Below are 23,801 nucleotides of genomic sequence, written 5' to 3'. Positions count from 1 at the left end.
TAACATGATCTCTGGAGGATTCTCTTCAAACTGACAGTAGTTGACCTGAAAAGGAAAATTTGCTGTAAAAAATATATTTACACTAATTTCTTCATCAGCGCGCCCTTGTGGCAACGCAGAGAAAACACAAACTACAATAAACACCGTGGCATCATGATAATGGACGTTTTCACAAATTTTACTGAGAAAATAAAAAAAACTACTTTTAATAAAAATATTTTTGCCAATGTTTTAAGAGTTTCTAATGATGAAAGCCTGTAATATGTTGCCTATGTGTATGTTGCCAGATATGGCTGGTGCTTAAAGCAAACATTACACAAGAGTTTCTCAAAGTTTGAAGATAGCGGTGGTCTGGTTTAGTGGGAGGGATTTTGAGGTATTATTACAGCTCTCTCGTTGATGTTTCGGACATTTTATGAGTCGTCACTCCAACGGACGAGATGCTCCTTCCACTGCTGTTATGGACGACTTTGCTCTGTCACATCTCCGATGGCCAGGCTTCCTCTCAAAAACAGTGCGTTTAATATTATATTAATAACGTTTAATAATGTGTAAATGTTCTCCTTGTCTCGAAGTTGATTTAAAGTGTGTTTATCTTGTCAATTGAACAGCAAGAGGACAGTTTGGGGACCTAATATGCGAATACGGTATATACTGATATCTTTTTTGTGTGTGTGTTGTGTATTTTGTGCTTCTGAGATAATTTTTTGAAAAACTTTAATGTATAGCCTATAAAATTCTCAGTATTGATTTTTGTTGTATGTAAAATCAAGTAGGGTTTATCTGTAACTTGTGAGTGTGATCTGTGTTGACAGTGAGCCGGTTATTGACCCGTCTCCGACGTAAGTAGGCTACACTGTCCTCTGACCTTAGTTGGTTAACACACACTGTAACACACTTCTTTTCTTCTTTTTTTTCTTTCTTTTTTTTTTAGTTTAGAAATAGTCTTTTTGAACGTCAGGCTATTCAATTTCTTTTCTTTTAAGTCAGACCACTTTGACATTTTTTATTTATTTTACCACAAAAACAAAATCATTTAAAATATACCTTAATTTGAAAATTGAAAACATGTTTCCCATCGAAGTTATGTGTGCTTGGATGTGTATGTTTTGGTTTAGGTTTTCTATTCTAGCTCCAGCAAAGATAAGGCCTGGAACAAAACAGAACATCCTTCTAGAGGGCCAGAATCTGTCCCGGGTACTAAAAGTCAATATCCAGGTTTATGACTATCCAGTCTCCGAAACTGTCTATTGGCGGGACTCAGTTATCCTCAAGTCAGACAACAAGTACAGCGCCCTCAAGACCATTGAGGTGAATTTATGTATGAATGTATTTTATCTTGGTTGGTTTAAACTTGGTTGGTTAAAGTTCTCACTTGTTTGAGACATTGCTCATGTTGCATGCTGAACCTAAATGTAATAAAATACGGTCTTTTGCCAGATTGATCCAAATGTGCTACGTCCAGATGGAAAGAAGAAATATGTGAAGCTGGTTGCTCAGTTCGGCCAATTCCATCGTGCAGAAAGAGTAATAACAGTGTCGTTCCGCACTGGACACATCTTCATTCAGACTGATAAACCTGTTTACAACCCTGGAGATGCAGGTCAGATCTCACATGCTGTTGAGCACATTGATAATACCTATTATTAGTGCATTGTTCAATCCTTTTTGTTTTCCTTGATCATTCCGGGAATTTTCCAGTGCGTTCCAGGGCTTTTGTATCTGATTCAGAATTCCGTGCTTCTGAGAAAACCATATCTCTTGAGATTCAGGTGATTGTCGCTGGCATTGACATAAGCGTCATTACAGTTTGCAAGTCAACAGTTTATTTATCTTCAACAATGTTTTATGGCTCAATTGGCTCATGTTTCAGAATCCAGATGGTATTGCAGTTCATGGTATTTCCAGAGCCAAAGCAATAGATGGGATACTATCTGACACCTACCTCCTCTCCACTGTAGTCAAGTATGCATACAAAACTGTTCATTTCTGGTTTATAGAGCTGGTAAGTCCCGCTCCTTCCGCTAACCCCACTGGACCTCTAGGTTGAAAAATCATCAATGCAAGACAAGTGAATGGGAGAAAATAATTATTTTCGGGTCCCGTTTGAATTGTGCCTTGAATGTGAACATAATATTGTCTGTGAATTTTTTATATAATTTTTCGTGTAAAGAATGCTACAATTTAGCGGGTTGAAGTTTGATACGGTTAGACTTTGTGTGAGAGCACTTTGTGGACTACAACTCTTCGCTGCTTTCGACGCGTTTGAAACATCACCACCACTCGCATACGGACACTAGCTCACGGATCCCGCTAAACATGTCTGTGTCTTTGGTGCACTTCACCGCCTTCTTTCAGGGAGAGGACAAAATCGTTGAGGTTGGCGAAAACCACGGGTAAGTCAACTTTATGGGGTGACGTCACATAGGCGACATGTAGTCTTTCTCGTTATGTCTTTTCCACAACTGCTAGCCGAAGAATCATACAATATACTGTCAAACTCGTAACATGAAAAATTATATGAAAAATTTACAGACAACATATGTTCACATTCATGGCACAATTCAAACGGGACCAGAAAATAATTATTTTCTCACATTCACTTGCATTGACGATTTTTCAACCTAGAGGTCCAGCGGGGTTTTACGGATGGGCGGGACTTACCAGCTCTATAGTATAATTACACAATTAGTATAGTTTGTGTGTTTAAATGTAATTATCTCTGTTTTATAATTAATTAAACATTCAATATTTTAAATTGTTATATTTTTATAAAATAATGTAATTTATATTTAATATTATATATTAATATGATTATAATACATTTTGATTTACCCTGTGCTCATGTAGCTGCTGATCTTTTTTGATTTTCCAGAGAGGGCAAGTGGAAAGTTGTTGCAAAGTTTGATCAGGGAAAAGAGAACATTTTCAGCAGAGAGTTTGAAGTAAAGAAATATGGTAAGCAATGCATATAATCTTCATATTCTTATTTATTTCCCTCTGTCGGTGGGTTAACGCCATTTCTTCTTGCTCCCAAGTGCTCCCAGCGTTCAATGTCACTTTGAATCCAAAGACGCCCCACCTTGGTCTAGATGCAGATAAGCTGGAAGTAGAAGTAACTGCCAGGTGTGTGAATCAAACTACTCTGAATTTTCAGAACTTATTTAGACGCTGAAGTAACACTTTTATATATGTTCTACCGTTCAAAAATTTGGGGTCTGTTAGATTTTTTTTTTCAATCACAGTTTCCGCAAAAATATTCAGCAGCACAACTGTTTTCAACACTGATAATAATAAGAAATGTTTTTTGATCATATTAGAATGAACATGTGACACTGAAGACATTCAGAGTAATGATGCTGAAAATTCAGCGTTGCCATCACAGGAATAAATAAATCGATTTCAATATATAAATAATATATAGAAATAAATCTATTTTAATATATAAAATATATTCAAATATAAAAGTTTTTTTTTTTTTTTTTTATATTTCACAATGTTTTACCATATTTTTTATTGAATAAATGCAGCCTTGGTGAGAATAAGAGACTTTTTTCAAAAGCATTACAAAATCTTACCGATCCCAGATTTTTGAACAGTGACGTATTGAATTCAACATTCATAAGTGTCCAAAAACCTTGTGGTCACTATGTATATTTCTTCCAGGTATCTTTATGGTGAACCAGTGAAAGGTGTTGCATATGTGCTGTTTGGTATTGAAATAAATGGTGAGAAGAAGAGACTCACATCTATGAAGCAACTGAATGATGTAAGTGATTAAACAAGATAAAAAAAAACATTAGCTTTGTAGAAAGAGACTTTTGTAATCTGTTTTATAAATTGCAGCTGAATGGAGGAATTGTTAGTTTGACTATGGAGGAGATAAAGAGGGTCTATCCTGACACAAACAGCCTAGTGGGGTCTTCTGTGTACGTCAAAGCGTCAGTAATGACCAGCTCAGGTGGGTAAATCAGTAAATATCAGTGTTTGCCTCTGAGTTTTCCTCTGTGAAAACACTCTTACGTCTTAAGACTTTCTTCTCAGGTAGCGACCTTGTGGATGCAGAGATATCCGGCATTAAAATAGTAATATCACCTTACATGCTGTCCATCAGGGACACACCAAAGTATTACAAACATGGCCTGCCATTTGGCATGAAGGTAATTTGCTTTCTGTTGCGACGTTTACTGCTCTAAGGGATAGTTCACCCTTCACGTCATGTCATACCTGTGTGATTGAGCAGAATGCCCAAGCTGCTCTGTTCCTTACCCTGGACGGTGAACACGGGCTGTCTGGCTCTAAAAAGAACTCAACAGCAGTTTAATTTTTAATATTATTTAGAGTATTTGTTAATATTTTGAGTTAGTTTTCATTTTTATGTTTTAATTTAAGTTTTAGTCGTTTTGCTATGTGCATTTGTCATTTCTTGTAGATTAAAAAAACATTTATTTTTGGCTTTCATTTATTGTTATTTCAGTTTTAGTAATTTTAGTTAACTTCTTTCATTTCAGTTAATTCCCAAGGCATTTCTGTGTTTTTTTTTTTTTTTTTTTTTTTACAAAAATATACAGTGTATATATACAGTACCAGTCAAAAGTTTGGAAACATTACTATTTTTAATGTTTTTGAAAGAAGTCTCTTATGCTCATCAATTCGCAGTTAAAAAAAAACAACAAAAAACAAACAAACAGTAATATTATGAAATATTATTACAATTTAAAATAATGGTTCTCTTTTTTAATATAATTTAAAATTTAATTTATTTTTGTGATGCAAAGCTGAATTTCCATCAGCAAGTACTCCAGTCTTTGGTGTCTTATGGTCCTTTAGAAATCATTCTAATATGATGATTTGATACTCAGTTATTATCAATGATGGAAACAGTTGTGCTGTTTAATATATTTTTTTGGAATACTTTTTTCAGGATTCATCGATGAGTAAAACGTTAACAGCATTTATTCATAAAAACAGCATTTATTCAAAATAAAAAAAATTCTAACAATATAAATCGTTACCATCACCTTTTATCAATTTAACGCATCCTTGTTGAATTAAAGTACTAATTTCTTAAAAAAAAAATAGTTATTGTTCCCAAACTTTTGAACGGTAGTGTATATTGTTACAAAAGATTTCTATTCTAAATAAATACAGTTCTTTTTAACTTTTTATTCATCAAATAATCCTGAAAAAAAGTATCTCATAAAAAATATAAAAAATATTAAGCAGCACAACTGTTTCCAACATTGATCATAAATCAGCATATTAGAATGATTTCTGAAGGATCATAAGACACCAAAGACTGGAGTACTTGCTGATGAAAATTCAGCTTTGCATCACAAAAATAAATTACATTTTAAAGTATATTAAAAAAGAGAACCATTATTTTAAATTGTAATAATATTTCATAATATTACTGTTTTTTTTATGTTTTTTGTTTTTTTAACTGCAGGCTTGATGAGCATAAGAGACTTCTTTCAAAAACATTAAAAATAGTAATGTTTCCAAACTTTTGACTGGTACTGTATATACACACACATACATAATATAAAAAAAAATTAAATTAGAAATTCCTTGGGAACAAATACAAGCAATATGTTGTCTATTATTATTTTGAAAAGGTTTTATTTTTATATTTTCACGTTTTTTTTTATTTTAGTTTAAGTTTTAGTAATTTGATGTGTTTTTGTCAAATTATTTATATATTTTTTTTAGCTTCCTTCTAAAAAGATATTAGGCGCTGAGTAAATTATGTAAAAAATTTTGGGTGAACTATCCCTTTGATCTGATTTTATGATAGGATTGTTGATTTTAGCACATGACTGTAGCATTATTACAAATTAGTTTGTATTTTGTTGCTTAGGTTGCAGTGAGTAACCATGACGGCTCTCCAGCCCCTAATATTCCTGTTAAAATCAGCTTTCTTGAAAGCCCGATCAGTGTTCACAGCGGCATCATCCAAGTCTACATCAACATGCCTAACACGGCCAGCTCATATGGTAAATCACAGATACTGAAAGTAAGTCAACTCACAGAAAAAACATACACGCACAATAAAAACATATATACACACACACACAGGGCATAGGATAAGTCCTTTACATGCAATCTGCAAGCTATTACATCATTACTGCATGGCACAAGCTGATTGGCCTCTGCTGATCCTGCAGCCAATGAGATTGCTTGCTCAACATTTAAATAGTCTGGTGCAGTGTTTGCTGTAAGCTAGTCCTGCAGTGCACTATCAGAGTTCCTTTGAACCCCTCCACCTCCCCCAGCTCCACCTGCCTAGATTTATGCATGTCTATTTATGCTGCAGCATATCTTGCTCGCTCACAGCAGCGTGTTTGTGTATCTATTAGAAGAAGCAAGTCCATACTTACTCTGAAGCAGCGTAGCAGATCTAGTCCACCAAAACAAAATACATTAACATTGCCATATTTATTAACCTGCCAAAACTACCCAGAGACTTGTCATGATTGACGTATTCATGTGCAGGTGGAGACAGCGAATCCTTCACTGAAACCAGAACAGCAGGCTGTTTTAGAAGTGCATGTGGAGCCATATTCCCCTTTTTCCGGCTACAGGAACTTCCTGCATATCTCAGTGGGTCTCAATCGAGTGGTGGTGGGCGACAGACTCAACGTCGAAGCGCACATCAAATCCCCACCAGATCAAAAAAAGTTTGTGGAGCATCTGACGTATGCCGTGAGTATGACACTTGGGGCATTTTGGGATGAAAATGACTGCAATCTTGGTATTGATTACACTTACAATTGTTTCTATAGGTGTTAAGCAAGGGAAATATAATCCATGCTGGGAGAATGGATGTCAAAGACCTGGCTGTCATAAACATTCCTCTGCTGGTTACCACAGAAATGCTACCTGCTTTTCGGATTGTGGCGTACTACATTTTGCCATGGAAATATAATGCGGAAGTGGTGGCAGACTCTGTGTTTGTTGATGTGGAGGACCGGTGTGTAGGTTCGGTGAGTTCATGTGGCGTCTATACGAAATTATTAACATTGCATGATTCTAGCACTTAACGCCTATTTTTCAATAATGTAAGTAATTCTGCTTCTGGTTTTTAAACCACTTAAAGGTGCATTGTGTAATATTTATTGTGTAATATTTATTTTGCCTATATTTTCTTCCTGTTTTCGGTCGAAGGCCATAGTAATTGATTGTCGAGTTCACACGCATAGGTTTAGTTACCTATGATCACACACATGAACTCGACAATCGATTACTATGGACTTCGACCGAAAACAGGAAGAAAATACAGGTATGTGCGCTGGCTGAAGTAACATCATTTTTATTAATATCTTTCACATCTACTGCAGTCAGATTCACCCGTGATCACTCTGAAGGAATCACTCATATTGGCTGTGCACTTGTAATGACACATCAAGGAAGTTAAGAGGCTAAAAGCAGGTTTAAAACTTGCCCCATTGAAGTCAACAGGGTGCAAATTTTAAAAAGAGGATAACACGGTGTAGGCAACACCGATTTTTTCAAATTTACAAGAAAATTAGCTCAATGTTCAAATTGACCGGGGTTCTCCTTTAACTGGCTACAATATCTTTTTCTGTCGGCCACCGTAACTTCTGTTGGTTGCAATTCGCAACCTCACCACTAGATCCCGCTAAAAATTACACAGTGCACCTTTAAGAGGTTACTGTGTCCCAAAAAAAAGGCCATATAAGTTTAATGCCATAATAGTGGCTTACATTCGTTTATTTATGAGTGCATTATTTTATTTGAGTGTTTTTATGATTGTGTTAGCTCAGTGTAGGATCAGTGGAGGGAGAAAAACTCAATTACTACTCACCAGGCAGCAGCTTTAAATTTGAAGTGAAAGGTGACCCGGGAGCAAAGGTCAGCCTGGTTGCGGTGGATAACGCCATCTTTCTGTTGAGTAAAAACCGCCTGACGCAGAAGAAGGTGAGTGACGACGTTATTTTCACTGTACTCTCCAGAACATTCTCCAGGGCCTCATTGACACTCATGACTCTTTCACTCAGGTGTGGGAGGTGGTGGGACAGGGCGATATGGGCTGCACCTCTGGAGGAGGCAAGAATAATATGGGTGTTTTCAGTGATGCAGGACTGATGTTTTATTCCAGCACAGGACATTCCACTGACGACAGAAAAGGTCCTTCACACACACACACACACACACACACACACACACACACACACACACACACACACACACACACACACACACACACACACACACACACACACACACACACACACACACACAGCATTAACATCTAATCAATTGGACTAGAATAAATGTCATTACACTACCATTCAAAGATTGGAACATATTTAAAGTCTCTTATGTGCATCACAGATGCATTTATTTGATCAAAAATACAGTAAAACGGTAATATTGTGAAATATTTTTACAGTTGAAAATAACTATTTTGTATTTGAATATATTGTAAAATGTAATTTATTCCTGTGATCAAATCAGTCTTCAGTGTCACATGATCCTTCAGAATCATTCTAATATGCGGTTTTGATGCTCATTATTATTATCAGTGTTGCTTAATATTTTGTGCTTTTTTATAATACATTTTTGTTCAGGATTCTAGAATAGAAAGTTCAAAAGAACAGCATTTATTTGAAATATTAATTTTTGCAGCATTTTAAATGTATTAACTTTTGATCAATTTAATACTTACTTGACGAATTAAAGTATAACTTTCTTTTAAATACTACTGACATTGAACGGTTATATTTATAAAACAAGCCCAAAGCTTCAGAATTAGGCAAAGATAATGAGGATGGCAACAACACAAAATTGCACAAAAATGGCAGACTTTTAATTTCTTAACTATTTTACAGTCCTGTTCCCCATGTACATACTATGTACTTATTATAGTAGTTGCAATAACTGTTTACTAACCTTAAACAATGTAGTTACCTTATATTAAGCTGTACTTTCTTAGGTAAGTCTAAGGTACACTTTACACATAAGTCCATGTACAGTGAAATAAAGTGCAACCAGATGCCTAATCAAAAATACAGGACAAATATATCCTATTTTTAGGCAACAGTTGTTATGCAGCCTTTCAAAAATCTTACCTATGGTTAAAGTCCCCCTGTGGTGAAAATCAAGCTTTTAATGTTGTTTAAATGTCTATGTGGTGTTTTTTAAAATGCTTTAAGACAAACCATGTGCAAATTCATAAGTCAACTTCACTGCTGAGTATTTTCTCCTTAAATCTCCAGTGAACCCAAAAACACCGGTTGAAATCGCTGGTGTTTCTGACGTCACAAACTATCTTGTAACCAATCAGGTCAGCGTGTGATTGTCAACGAGTGGATCTCTTAGCTGGTGTGAGTGAGTGAGTGGAGGCGGGGCTCATTTGCATATTCAAGGATGTAGAGTTACATTCAAACCATTTTAAGGCATGAAGAATTTTTTTCAAGGAAAAAAAAACGTTCAATATGTTATTTTGGTGATCAAAGATAAGTTTTAAGGGATAATTATTGACTACCGGGGGACTTTAACACTGTAACATTATGGCAATAATATCAGATATCATTGGTTTTACATTGAGATGCTCTCTAGGGTGATCTTGACCTTCAGCATCCACATCCCATTCGCCATGGTTTCACAGCGATGAACCATTTTTGGTTCCCCAAAGAACCTTTCAGTGGTCAGTTCTTAAAACCATTTTTTTCTTAGAGTGAAAAACATTTTAAAGGTGCATTGCGCAACATTTCATGTTAAAAATACCCGTTTTTCTAACCCATGCATGCTTAAAACAATTGCCTCATGGGCTGAATGAGCCCTTCTCTGATCACTGCGAATGCCTCTATAATCCTGTACAGTAAAATCAATAAGAGGGATTCGGGTCGGAATTTGAGACTGGGCGTGACGTCATGCCCGTTCAGTTGCAGTGTTGCAGTTTCGCTTGTCGCCAGAGGGGGCATAGTTCTGCAAAAACTCAGAGACTTGCGCAATGCACCTTTAAAGAACCTTTTTCCACCATCAAGAACCTTTAGTGGAATGGAAAGGTTCCATGGATGTTAAAGGTTCTTCACTGAACCATAGATGCCAATAAAGAACCTTTATTTTTAAGAGTGTATTTCTTTTGTTTGGAACAGATTGCTCCAGTAAATCTAGAAGAAGACGTTCTGCTGCCAAACTGCAGCTCAGAGAGCAGCTGGGTGAGTCGCTGTGCATCAGAAATCTTTAAAAAGTTTGATATTTTAGAGTTTGTTGACAAGTGTTAGCAAAAGCGCTAGCCATAATGAGCGAGTCGAGCTAATGCGCCCTGCCTTAACACGTTCTTGTCTCTCAGAGAAGGTATATTCTGACGAGCTCCTGCAGAGATGTTGTGTGGACGGCATGCGGGAGATTCCCATGCCCTATTCGTGCTACCGCCGCTCCCTCTACATCACCGAGGACTGGAGCTGCGTGTTAGCTTTCCTCCACTGTTGCGCACAGTACAGAGGGGAGGAGCTTGGCGTCGTTACCAGGCCCCCGACGACCACCCCTACACCCACCATCACCCCTACACCCACCACCTTCACGATTGAAACGATTGAAGATCCCATGGATTATTTTACCTTTTCAGATGCTATTGAGGTATACCGATCTGTCGTCCTCCATTCTCATGTCGAAAGACTTGGGGTGTCAGCACGCAGGGACAATGATTTTGAAAGCACAAAAGCGGAGGTGGCGGAGGTGGTGGAGGAGGAGGAGGAGGAGGAGGAGGAGCAAGAGTTCGATGAAGATGATTTAGCTGACATAGAAGACATTTACGTGCGCACCAAGTTCTTCGAGTCGTGGCTGTGGACTGACATCAGACTGCCCAGCATACCCAAGTCTGATGGGTAAGAGTTTGACTTATGCTGCGTTCACACCAAACGCGAAAATGCGTCTGGCGCGAGTGATTTCAATGTTAAGTCAATGGTAAGACGCGTTTACGCGCGTCTGGAGGTCTTGCGGCGCGAATGAGGCGTTTAGCGCGGCGCGGTAGACGCGAATTCGCCTCATTCGCGCGTCTAGTTCGCGCGAATGATGCGAATTGAGCGTCTGGCGCGTTTCGCGCGTCAAGCGCGAATTGTGCTTTTTGTGCATCACGCGTTTGACGCGAATTCGCGTCTGCCGTCCGAGTTGAAAAATCTGAACTTCTGCGTCAATTCGCGCCGCGTTAACCAATCAGGAGCCTGCCTGCTTGCTGCTGTCACGTGGTGAACTGACAGTTTAATGTTATTTTATGTTTGGCCTCAATAAATTATTTTGTAATATGACTAAAATGCACAACAAAGCAAATCTTTCACATAAAAACTCGATTTCAATATGAGAGATAGCCTACTCATTTGTATTGAATGCTATTTATTCCATATCTATTCTAGATTCGCCTATATGAAACTTTATTAATCTAATGTAAAGACACCAAACACAATTAAGTGTACAAAAACTTTTCAAAAAAATCACAGGACAGGTTTCACTTCTGGAGGCTGGCTCCATTTATTATCAAAACAAAAATAAATGACAGATTAGGTGCGGGAGAGGGTAAACCTCGCGCCGGGCTGTACAGCGCGGGCTCGTCATGCAGAGACCACTCGAGGCCGAGGCTTTATACGGCCTACGCTGTCCTCGTCAGCGTCCTCACCGTTAGGTCCACCAAACCTACCTCCTGGAGCAAATTGTGAAACTCCTGAAACCCTCCGGAGGTTTTGGTGGACCCGAGTACAGCGACGATGTCCCCTACGCAGCTGTTTCTGCTCTCCAGAGCATATACGAGCGGTGATTCTCTCGATTAATGCTAATGCTAATGCTCGATAAACAAATGAAAAAGATGGCCGCCAACAGCTTTCGATACTTTCGCCCCCGGGATTCGCCTTTGACGCACGTGACGCGCGTAAATTTCGCTTCAAACTTTTGATTTTACGCGCGTCAATTTCGCTCTTGACGCGTGAATGCACACAAAGTGGTCACGCGTATAACTAGACGCGGCAGGCGCGAATTTTGACGCATTTTCGCGTTTGGTGTGAACGCAGCATTAAGGTGCGTTCACACCGGACGCGTTTAGCGCGTCAGGCGCGAGTCATTTCAATGTTAAGTCAATGCAAAGACGCGTTACGCGCGTAAAAAATTCCTGCGGCGCGAATGAGGCGTTTAGCGCGGCGCGGTAGACGCGAATTCGCCTCATTCGCGCGTCAAGTTCGCGCGAATGACGCAAATTGAGCGTCTGGCGCGTTAAGCGCGTTACGCGCGAATGATTTTATTAGTGCTATTTGTGCATTCACGCGTTTGACGCGAATTCGCGTCTGCCGCCCGAGTTGAAAAATCTGAACTTCTGCGTCAATTCGCGCCGCGTTAACCAATCAGGAGCCTGCTTGCATGCTGCTGTCACGTGGTGAAGTGACAGTTTATAATGTTATTTTATGTTTGGCCTCAATAAATTATTTTGTAATATGACTAAAATGCACAATAAAGCAAATAAAAACAAAACTCGATTTCAATATATGAGAGATACTCATTTTGTATTGAATGCTATTTATGTGCAACAGGGTGAACCTCGCGCCGGGCTGTACAGCGCGGGCTCGTCAGGCAGCGACCACCACTCGAGGCCGAGGCTTATACGGCCTACGCTTTCCTCGTCAGCGTCCTCACCGTTAGGTCCACCAAACCTACCTCCTGGAGCAAATTGTGAAACCCCTGAAACCCTCCGGAGGGTTTGGTGGACCCGAGAACAGCGACGATGTCCACTACGCTGCTGTTTCTGCTCTCCAGAGCATATACGAGCGGTGACTCTCTCGATTAATGCGCTAATGCTCGATAAACATCTAAAAAAAGATGGCCGCCAACAGGTTTCGAAACTTTCGCCTCTGACGCGCGTGACGCGCGTAAATTTCGATTCAAACTTTTGATTTTACGCGCGTCAATTTCGCTCTTGACACGCGAATGCACACAAAGTGGTCAAGCGTATAACTAGACGCGGCAGGCGCGATTTTGACGCGCTGTTCGCGTTCGGTGTGAACGCACACACTCAGTGAAGAAGTCCCACTTTTATCATGTTCACTGATGAAGTGTTTGTTATTCCAGGCTGGCTGTGTTTTCAATGGACACGGTTCTTCCTGACAGTATCACTCAGTGGGGGTTTCTGGCTGTCAGTGCCTCGCCTGAGAAGGGTAAAGAGTCCTGATCTCGTCTGAAGATCATCTGTTTGTCTGGGCAGAGCTCCTTTATATGGTTTTAGATCTGCCATAGTGATAGCTGAATAATTACAATCAAAAGATATGAATTATGATAATTTTTATTAGATTTTATGCTATATGAGCCATTTCTGCACATGAATTTGGAATACATTAATAATTAATATTTAGCTTTTAATACTACAAGACAAGCATTTCTGCATATGAATTATGGATATATTATTATTAATAATAATTATTATTTAGCTTTTAAAACAACATAAACATATAAAGTGTTTCTGCATATGAATGTGATATTTTAATAATTGCTAAACTATTAATAGTACCTGTCAAGCGTTTTTGCATATGAACTATGGATATAATGCTTAGCTTTTAATGTTACATGCCTAGCATTTCTGCACACAAATTATGAATATTTAAAAAAAGTATTATTTCACTTTTAATGCTACGTGCCAAGCATTTCTTCATAAGAATTTAAAATATTTTTTAGTAATAGTTATTTAGCTTTTAATGCTACAAGTCAAATTAATAATGGATATTTTATTAATAATTATTTAGGCTTTAGTGCTATATGTAACGCATTTCTGCATATAAATTATGTATATTTTAATAATATTTATTTAGCTTTAAATGCTACAAGTCTAATTAATTATGGATATTTTATTAATAATTATTTAGGCTTTAATGCTATATGCCAATTTATAATGAGTATTTTGTTAATAACTATTTAGCTTTTAATTCTGTCAAATATTTCTGCATTTAATTTACAAATATTCCACTAATAGTTATTTAACTTTTAATGCTACATGTCAAATTAATTATGAATTATTTATCAATAATTATTTACATTTTAATGTTACATGTCAAATTAATTATTAATTATTTATCAATAATTATTTACATTTTAATGCTACACGTATGGAAGCTTGTTTCCGCCACAGAATAAAACATTGTAAAAGATAATTGCGACTTTTTATCTCACAATTGCGAGTTTACATCTCGCAATTCTGACTTAGAATTGCGAGATAATACCGTCAGAAAAGTCACAATTGCGTCTTATAAAGTCAGAATTCTGACTTTTTTTCTCGCAATTGCGACTTTATATCACGCAATTCTGACATTATAATACGCAATTGGGAGATATAAAGTCAGAATTGCATGATATAAAGTCGCAATTGCGTGTTATAAAGTCAGAATTGCGTGATATAAAGTCGCAATTGCGAGAAAAAAAGTCAGAATTCTGACTTTTTATTTCACGCAATTCTGACTCTACATATCAGACATTTCTGAGAATGAATGTGAAAATGTCCCTGAGAATGAGATTATTCCTGGTTTGTGAACCTCTCGCAGGTTTCTGTGTAGCTGAACCTTATAACGTGCGAGCGTGGAAGCAGTTCTTCATAGACCTGCGGTTGCCTCACTCGGTGTCCAGAAATGAATATGTGCAAATCAAAGCTGTGGTCCACAACTACAGGAACTCAAACCTGGAGGTTGGATTCACACCATCATCCAACAATCCCACTCCCACTCTATCGTCTCTGTGACCTGACCTGAACAACCGTCTGTTTGCAGGTAATGGTGATCCTGGATAAGACAGAGGACATGTGTAGTGTGGCATTTAGCGGACCCCACAGACAGCAGGTTTCGGTGCAGGCCAGCTCCTCCAAGCTCATTACATACACTATCATCCCCCTCAAAACGGGAGAGCTCCCCCTACAGGTCACAGCCATTGCGGCCTCCTTCATGGGGCAAGATGCAGTGAGGAAGAATCTACGTGTGGTAGTAAGTCACTAAATCCTGCGTAATATTGAACATATTTTATATTAGATATTTGTTACATGTTCGTACACGTTTTTTGTAGCTGTCTGGGACATGATGCTATATCTTGTGTTTTAGGTAGAAGGCATCCAGACAATTAAAGTGAGGAGTTTTGTGTTGAACCCCATTCAGAAAGGAGACAGTGGTAAGAATGGTTGGAAATCATGAGATTATTCATGATCAATGCAACAACACACAAAAAAACATTTAATTAACTTAAATTCTTGCTTTTGTAAAATCACGCTTTTTAAAAAATTGTTACAGTGGCAGTGTAACACAATATAAATGGGTCTTAGAATATATACCATACATATACAGTATATGTGTGTGTGTGTGTGTGTGTGTGTGTGTGTGATATACATGGTATAATTATCTAGAACTCAAAAGATTTCTTTATAATATCACGCTTCAGCTTTTAAGTTTTACACAGTATAAATGGGGTTTGATGCATGAAAAGTATATGTTATATTATTAAAATGTATATGTTAATTTCAATAATTTATTCACTATATGATTTCATTTATATATTTTTTTGTTATAATAAATGATTAAATATTTCCTTCATCTCAGCTGGGAGACAGATGATAGAAGTGGAGAAGATGCAGCTGGACGCCGTTGTACCAAAATCTCTGCCGGAGACATTTGTCAATGTCAGAGGTTTGCCATTTTATTAAGCAATATTCATGATATTATGAAATGGTATTAACACTCAATTACATAATGGATGTGAATGAACAAAACTGGGAAATTCTTGACCCAGTTTTGTACTGATCTGTATGTGTTTTCTTCAGGTGATTTGCTGGCAGACAGCATTGATAACTCCATTCAGGATGACTCGCTGGCATCACTGATCCGCATGCCCGGCGGGTGTGTGGAGCAGAACCTGGCCACCATCACACTGCCCCTCATTGCTGCCCATTACTTGGACCGCAGTGCAAAATGGGACGTTGTGGGAGTAAGTCGCAGAGAAGAGGCCATCAAATACATTCAAAGAGGTGCAATGAGAGAGAAACAGGGATGAACTGCATTCTTTCAGATATGATTAAGATCAATTATTTATATTCTGTTATTTTTTTATTTATAGGTTACGAAAATCAACTTAATTATCGGAAAACGGATGACTCGTACCCTCCCTACGCCAAAGAAGGCACCAGCACATGGTATTCATGCTAGCACTTAACTACAGCACTATATTGAACGTTCCCTTGTACAGTTAATGTGTCTTTGTTATGTCCGTCTCAGGGTCACTGCATATGTGGTAAAGGTGTTCTCCATGGCACACTCGTTTATCAGTGTCAATGAGAAGCATCTGTGTGGCCCTCTGCTGTACCTTCTCAAGAATAAACAGCGTCCAGATGGATCCTTTCAGGAGAACAATCCTGTCTACGACACCAGTATGACGGTGAGAATTTATAACTGTGATTGCACTAGTTTCATGATCATCTGTAAAAGGGGACCACTGTCATCTGAATGCTTTCTCACAGTACTAGCTAACACATGTTTTGTGATGCAGGGAGGCCTGCGGGGCTCTGAATCCACAGTGTCTCTGACTGCATTCGTGCTCATTGCTTTGGCAGAGGCACAAAACACTGTTACCTGCCAAGAGCCAGGCCTTGACGTACAGGTAACCTCACTCTTAACACGGCTAAAAACATCGGAATTAAACGGTAGCTAAATTACATTATTGAAACAATAGCTGAATTAAATATTTAATTAAATTTCATAATTAGTAAAAATAAAATAAAAAAATACAATAAAAAAATAATTAATACAATAGCCAAATTAAATAATTAAAACAATAGCTGAGTTAAATTATTAGAAAAATATAAAAATTGAATTATTAGTGTAATTAGTGCAAAAGCTAAATTAAATGATACAATAATAATAATTAATACAATAGCTGAAATTAATAATTAATACTAAAGCTAAACTAAATAATTATGACAATAGCTGAATTAAATAATTAGAACAATATCTACATTTCATAATTATTAAGCTAAATTAAATTATACAACAATAATAATAATTAATACAATAGCTGAATTAAATAATTTGAAAAAAATATCTAAATGTAATAATTACAAGAAAAGCTCAATTAAATCATACAATAATAATAATAATTAATTCAATAGCTAAATTTAATTAAATTAAAAAAATAAGTAAAAAACATTAAATAGAATTGTACAAAAATGATAATACAGTGAAGTAAATATTTTCAGGAAAATATTTGCCATCTTCATACAGATAAAAAAGTAGGCCTATGCCATTAAATGTACGCTCCCCTCAATTCTGAAGGGACCTCCGCCAATCAGAAAGCAGAAACAGTGACCGCCCACTTATTCAGCATCTTGAGTTCCTGAAGTACCCCCCTTATATATATATATATATATATATATATATATATATATATATAAATTATAAATAATCTTATAAATATAAGTAAATAGACAAAGGTACAACACTGATTCATGTTGTATTTCCGGGCAAACCAGAAAACTGAAATTGAATATTCAGTGATGCTAATTGTATTTTCTACATTCGATCATTGCAGGACAAGTCCAGAAAAGCAGCGATTTATATAAGAGAGCATTTCCCCCAGCTGTCGAGGCCGTACACAGCGGCTATAGCATGCTACGCCTTAGCAGTCTCCAACCACGGCTGCATGAAGAGCATGTTGCTAAAATTAGCCTCACCTGGTACATAGCTTTTGAAAACAAAAATATAAAACATGTTGCTTTGTGTGGGCTTGTCTTTCTCATCTTTCTTTATTTTCTGTCTACAGATCGTACCCACTGGCCTGACTCTGATAATTATTTCTTCACGCTGGAAGCTACAGGCTACGCATTGTTAGCGCTGATCAAAAGTGGCCACATGGAAGAAGCAGCCGCCCCCTTTCAATGGCTGAGCGAGAAGCGTGGCATTGGGGGAGGGTACGGCTCTACTCAGGTAAAAACCATGTGTGAACATTTACTTATTGTCTTACATTTGTATTTAAGGTACATGGTTATTCATATAATGACTGTTTTCTCCCATCAGTCTACTATGGTAGTGCTACAGGCCCTCTCTGAGTACCTCGTGAAGAGCCCTCCTCCTACTGACCTGAATTTATTGGTGCAGCTCAGTGTTCCCGGTCGCAGTGACGTACGCTGGACCTTCAATCCCGAAGTTGCTTACGTGGCTCGATCTTCACGGGTGCGATAGTATATCGTTCAAACTCTCCTTTACAGTTTTAATCAAAATGTTAATCAAATTCAACTGAAAATGCAACTTTTAATGACTTCTGCAGTCTAAAAATGATTCAAGCCCTTCATGGCACGCATCTTTAGTACTTAGTAGAACACCCTTTTGCTGTTATGACCTGCTGTAAATGAGGCAGCATTTCTGAGGAAACTTAGCCCATTCCTCATGAGTAACGGCCTCCAGTTCAGTGATATTCTTGGGTTTGCGTGTTGCTACCACCTTCTTCAAATCCCACCAGAGATTTTCTATGGGGTAATCTATAGGGTTCAAGAAAGGTTTCCAGTGCCAGAGGATATAAAGCAGCCGCAGAGCACCACCATGCTTAACTGTAGGCAGAGTGTTCTTTTAAGCATATGCTTCATTCTTCTTCCTCCAGACATACCGCTGATTCAGAGGGCCGGAAAGTTCCAATTTTGTTTCATCGCTCCACAGAACAGAACCTCAGAACCTCTGTGGCTTATTTATATGCTTTTTGGAGCAAATTGGAGCCAACTTTTCTTGTGATTTTGGGTCAGTAGTGGTGTAGGTCTTGGAGTTCTGGCATGAAAACTGCATGCGTTTGTTACTTGCCTTACTGTGCAGCTGAAACCCCAGTGCCTGTTGCCACCAAGTCTTGCTGCAGGTCTTTTGCAGTCTCTCGAGGGTTTTTCTGAACCTGCCTTCCTAGAAATCTGGCTGCAGCCTTTGATATATTCCTTTTTCTGCCCCATCCAGGACAGTGTAACCACTGTTCCTTTAACTTTGAACTTGCGAACTATGCTTCCAACTGTGTCACTAGAAACATTTCGTGCCTTCGCAACCTTTTTGTATCCTGTTTGTGAAGAGCGACGATATCTGATATCTGTGACACTCAACAAACCTAGCCAGTTCAGGTATTTCATGTGTTCTAGCTCAAGCACACCTGGTCCAACTAATAAAGCCCTTGATTAATTGCATCAGGTGTGCCCGAGACAACACCTGTTTTGCAGATTTGTGCTGTTGTGAGGGATTCTATTCAGGGGTTGAATAATTTTGAGACTGTAGAAGTCATTGAAAGTGGCATTTTTAGTTGAATTTGGGTAAACCACTTGAAACATTTGTGTTGAGCTATTTCAATTTTGTTTGATTTGTTCATTGCAAACAGCTGATATTCTGTAAATTGTGCCAATAATCCTGATTTGCAATGGGGGTTTATTACAACTGTATGTTTTTGTAAATATATATGGTGTTATTATACTGCACAAATATTTCAGCTAGCACAGATTCCCTTCACTTTCGGGTAAATATACAGTGCTCTCCCTGTCCCAGTCACCCTGGTTCCCCCAACAAAAACCCAATAGGATTTTTCCATTGGCGTTTGGATTATTGCAGAAAAAAAGCTTGGTGACCAACAAACGTTTATGATTCTCACATGTTTAGTTCATCAAGATAAATGAAAAAAGATATTAATTTTGCAGAAGTTAAAAGCTAAACGTAGGCTATATTAAATGAACTACAACAGGGTTGCATGACTTCAACTTCACCAACACCAAGGCCCTGTACAATAACTATGTTACTCACCTTCATTATCTCTTGCAGGTACCTCTTGACCAGGAATTCACAGTGGTGGCTTCTGGGAAGGGCAAGGGAATTTTGGAGGTGCTAAATGCCCACATCTACACCAAAGTATTGATTTATTAAAATATAAAACCAAGACATAATTTAGTTACAATCTTTTCTCTGTTGCATTTTATGTGTCTCAGGTAGTGACTGTGTACCACCAGCTTCCTGATGTGTACGAGAACAGCACGTGTAACGGCTTTCAGCTGGATGTCTCCATCGCTGAGACTGATGGTATGTTCTCTAATTAGTTTATATGGAAAATTTTTAAGTAATTTCAATGTTTTATCTCAAAATTCAGACAATTTTTTACATTTCTATAGATATAAACGCGCAACTGTGAGTTATAAAGTCAGAATTGTTCACAATTGAGCTGAATTTTGTTTATATCCCTCTATTCTGAGATAAAAAGTCAAAATTAATTATGCATAATTAATTTTATTACTATATTAAGTACATGTAGTAACGTGCATTAATGCTGTCATCACTTGCTATCGGAAATTTCCATCTCCCCACTTCTTAAGTTGTATTTACGAGCTTGTCGCATTCAAGTGCTTTGTTGTCGGAAAGAAGAGGAATCATGGAGGACACCAGGTTTATTCTTGCCTATTTATTGGGAAAATCTTATTAAAGTCAAAATTATATTTAGCGTCCCATTTATTGACAACCATAAACATTCACTGCATTATCTATAGTCAGCTTGCTTGCAATTCTGGAATTTTGGTCAAATACAGGCTATTTTCGCTATGTATAAAACATCAATATGCTTCAAATGATTATTCATATATGTAAATATGCACTACTTTAACAACAAGACAAGGCTATGCATCTGTTGTGGAAAAAAGTAATAAAGAAAACCAGCCACGACAGCAGTAGTTCGGTCCCCTCCGCCATGTTTTAAGTTTATGAAACTTGGGTATCAAAATTATCGCCAAGCTTCCCAGTGGTAAATACGACTTGAGAGTGCGTTCATGTCCAATTTTTAACTAGGAAACTCGTATTTATGATAATTCTGATTAGCATGTGAAGGCAGCATAAGAATACTAAAATAAAGTGTTACCTGGCATTATATCAGTTAATGAAATATGTTTACTGTGTAAATATACATTAAATCTGTAAAACTGAAAATGTCGCTAAACTTTTTTTAACGCTAAAGTTCTGAAAACCATAACTAACTTTTTTTTTTTTTTTTACACTGTACACATATAGCGGACAATATTTAATTAAGATGCTCTGTGGTCCATTTTAGAAAAAAACCCACCGGATGTAGAAAAGTCCTACAGACTCAATATCCGCGTGAGGTGAGCGCTTGTATGCAGTTTGATATCTTATTTTTTGCTAGGATATATTATTGTGATTCCCACAATTCTCTGCTTTGCACTCCCAAAGGGCTCTGGAGGGACGCCAAGTGAGGATGGTTATTCTGGACATCAGCCTGCCCACCGGCTTTGAGCCTGAAAACTCAGATTTAGAGTTGGTAAGACCAAACTCGTGACATAATGTGGCATTACATTAGCGATAACAGCTAATCATGAAGCTAGCTGTGTTGTAGCCTACCAAGACAACATTTGGAGGCATCACATCTGCACTCCAGACATGAAAGCTCTAACTTTAACCAAATTTGGCAGGATTACTTGTATCTATCATGGAGAATGCAATCCCCTAATGCATTGCGGCAAGCTACATCCAAGATGGTTGAAAAAATCATGTAAATTAATTGATGTTGATTAAAAATATCATGATTTTTTTCATTCAACACACCAGTGGGCTTTTTTACCCAATATTTGTGTGTGCTTTGTATTTTTATGCCAAGAGTATTGTGTTTTTAGCTTAGCAACATGCTAACGCTGAACTCTATTGGAATCAATTGTGAGTTGAGTCTATTTGTGTTTCACACATTTTCTGACTATGAAGAGCGCTTCAAATCTGTCCCCTTGACAGTTAGGATGCTAACTATGTAGGCACGTAGAATGTATGCAGGAAGGCAAATCATTAGGTTATAGAAGTGATAATGTCAGGATTGATTGGTTTTTTTTTTAGCTTAAAAATTCAGTAGACCGCTACATTAACAACTTCCAAGTGGTGGACAACCTGAGTGACAGAGGATCCCTCATAATTCACTTGTTTAAGGTAACCTAACAACCAGCCTTACAGTTCATACTTGTTTACTTTGATGTAAATGAAGGCAACATTGAATATTTGTCTTTGTATGAATGACCCGGACAGGTGTCCAGTACTGAGACAGACATGATCACATTCAGACTGCATCAGAAATTTAAAGTGGGGCTCCTTCAGCCTTCCACTGTCACAGTTTACCAGTACTACAACAAAGGTTCGTACACACAAAGGTTTGTGAAGTTATACTACTAATCTACACCGTTAAAGGCAAAACTAGCAATGCAAGTTTGAGAGGTGACGCCCCGTCAAATCTCGCGAGAATCACGACTTGCTTTATTGAGCTAGATTATTTACTTATTGAGTTACATCTTAACTTTGATAAAAAAGTCATCAAATTATGTAGCCCTTCCCTTGTTGCTCACAAACCCCAATTTGAAAACCCGTTTAATCTGATGAATGCTTTGGATTCCCGCACAAGACATGTGAAAAATAGATTATTAAGAATTCGTTCCCATGACTTATTAGAAAACTAACGGTGTGATCGTGATTACGATCTTTGTTCTGTCAGATAAGCGTTGTAGCAGATTCTACTCTCCTCCTGAAGACCAACAGCAGCTCGATCAGATCTGCAAAGACGACGTGTGCCGCTGCTCACAGGGTCAGTTCAGCAAGACTATCTTTATGTTTTCAATCAACTTCTCAACTTTAACCAGTTTTAAAACTTCCTTTCATAGGTGACTGTTGTGTAGTGAAAGAAGACTCCTTGTCTTTTGGGATAGAACAGAGGAAGGATGCTGTGTGCAATGGATTACATCATGGTAAAAGTTTCTTTTTGGGGGGGGACGACACACGTCGTGATCTCACCATCATCTCAATAAATGTGTCTTTTCTTCAGCCTTCAGGGTCAAACTGATCAGCGCCAGCCAGAGTCACTATGACCAGTACGAGATGGAGATCGTGCAGGTTATCAAAGAAGGTACGTCTACTACACTCTTAAAGTGGACCTATAATGCCCTTTTACAAAATCTTGATTTTAAGAACATTTTAAGAACCCTTTTCCACTATAACGGAAAGGTTCCATGGATGTTAAAGGTTGTTCACGGAATCACAGATGCCAATAAAGTGTAGAGTCTTATTTAACCTCATGTACCTCCATTTCTGTTTGTGTAGGGACAGAAGAAGGTCTGATCGAGAAGGAAAGACGAATGTTCCTCTCTCATGCGAGCTGTAGGACAGGGCTTGGTTTGAGAGAGGGTCAGGACTATCTGATCATTGGGCCGATCGCTGATGTTTGGCAAGCGGGGAGCACGTCCAACAGGCGAGTAGCGTAATAGCACTGGAAATGTACATGTTAGGGTCTGTATTTGACTATTCGCTCACGGTTTCCCTCTCAGGTATGTGTATACGCTGGGTAAAGACACGTGGGTCGAGCGCTGGCCGGCTGAGTCTGAATGCGGTGCTGGATCTCCCCTGCAGGAGAAATGCGACAAGCTGAAGAGCTTCGCAACGGCACTGACAGAAAGTGGCTGTCAGTCTTGAGACAAATGCTGTTCTTTGAATATACTGATGAATTTTGTCATGCTTATTGGGTTTTTTTAGTCCACAGAAGAAAATCTAATCTGCTATTGCTCGTAAATTTCTCAATTAATTACAAAGAAACTGCAAGTAGACTGAAATAGTATTTTATATACTGCAATAATCTTTGTTTTGTTTACAACTTCGAAATGTGTGTAAAGAAAACAACTACCAAAAAAATGCAATCAATGCTTAATCTGTACCAGAATCTTAACACTAAAAAACCTAATACCGTGATGTCATATTATACTGTATATCATTGATAAAAGTGTTACAGAGCTGTGC

The 23,801-nt window shown here is 37.9% G+C and overlaps 1 protein-coding gene across 1 annotated transcript; it reads left to right on the top strand.

Annotated features, from left to right (window-relative positions):
• Positions 1–407: 407 nt before the first annotated feature.
• Positions 408–23,800, top strand: c3b.2 (complement component c3b, tandem duplicate 2). Its single transcript, XM_081384007.1, has 42 exons — positions 408–514; positions 612–647; positions 816–842; positions 1,119–1,311; positions 1,441–1,603; positions 1,702–1,772; positions 1,874–1,965; positions 2,876–2,958; positions 3,039–3,126; positions 3,667–3,769; positions 3,847–3,961; positions 4,045–4,160; positions 5,861–6,016; positions 6,496–6,705; positions 6,786–6,986; positions 7,783–7,941; positions 8,022–8,151; positions 10,125–10,187; positions 10,322–10,856; positions 13,078–13,163; positions 14,538–14,677; positions 14,760–14,969; positions 15,084–15,150; positions 15,576–15,662; positions 15,797–16,000; positions 16,090–16,165; positions 16,248–16,407; positions 16,519–16,629; positions 17,557–17,701; positions 17,788–17,951; positions 18,042–18,197; positions 19,803–19,862; positions 19,967–20,057; positions 21,073–21,124; positions 21,213–21,300; positions 21,864–21,953; positions 22,050–22,155; positions 22,510–22,599; positions 22,676–22,759; positions 22,837–22,917; positions 23,112–23,259; positions 23,336–23,800. Exons 1-42 carry the CDS (start codon positions 441–443, stop codon positions 23,478–23,480), a joined length of 5,256 nt encoding a protein of 1,751 aa, XP_081240133.1. The 5' UTR covers positions 408–440; the 3' UTR covers positions 23,481–23,800.
• Position 23,801: the final 1 nt, after the last annotated feature.

The sequence above is a fragment of the Scardinius erythrophthalmus genome (assembly GCF_964197995.2).
Source record: "Scardinius erythrophthalmus genome assembly, chromosome: 14".
Taxonomy (NCBI): domain Eukaryota; kingdom Metazoa; phylum Chordata; class Actinopteri; order Cypriniformes; family Leuciscidae; genus Scardinius; species Scardinius erythrophthalmus.
Note: the sequence above shows the minus strand (reverse complement) of the source record. Positions and strands in the feature narration are given on the sequence as shown.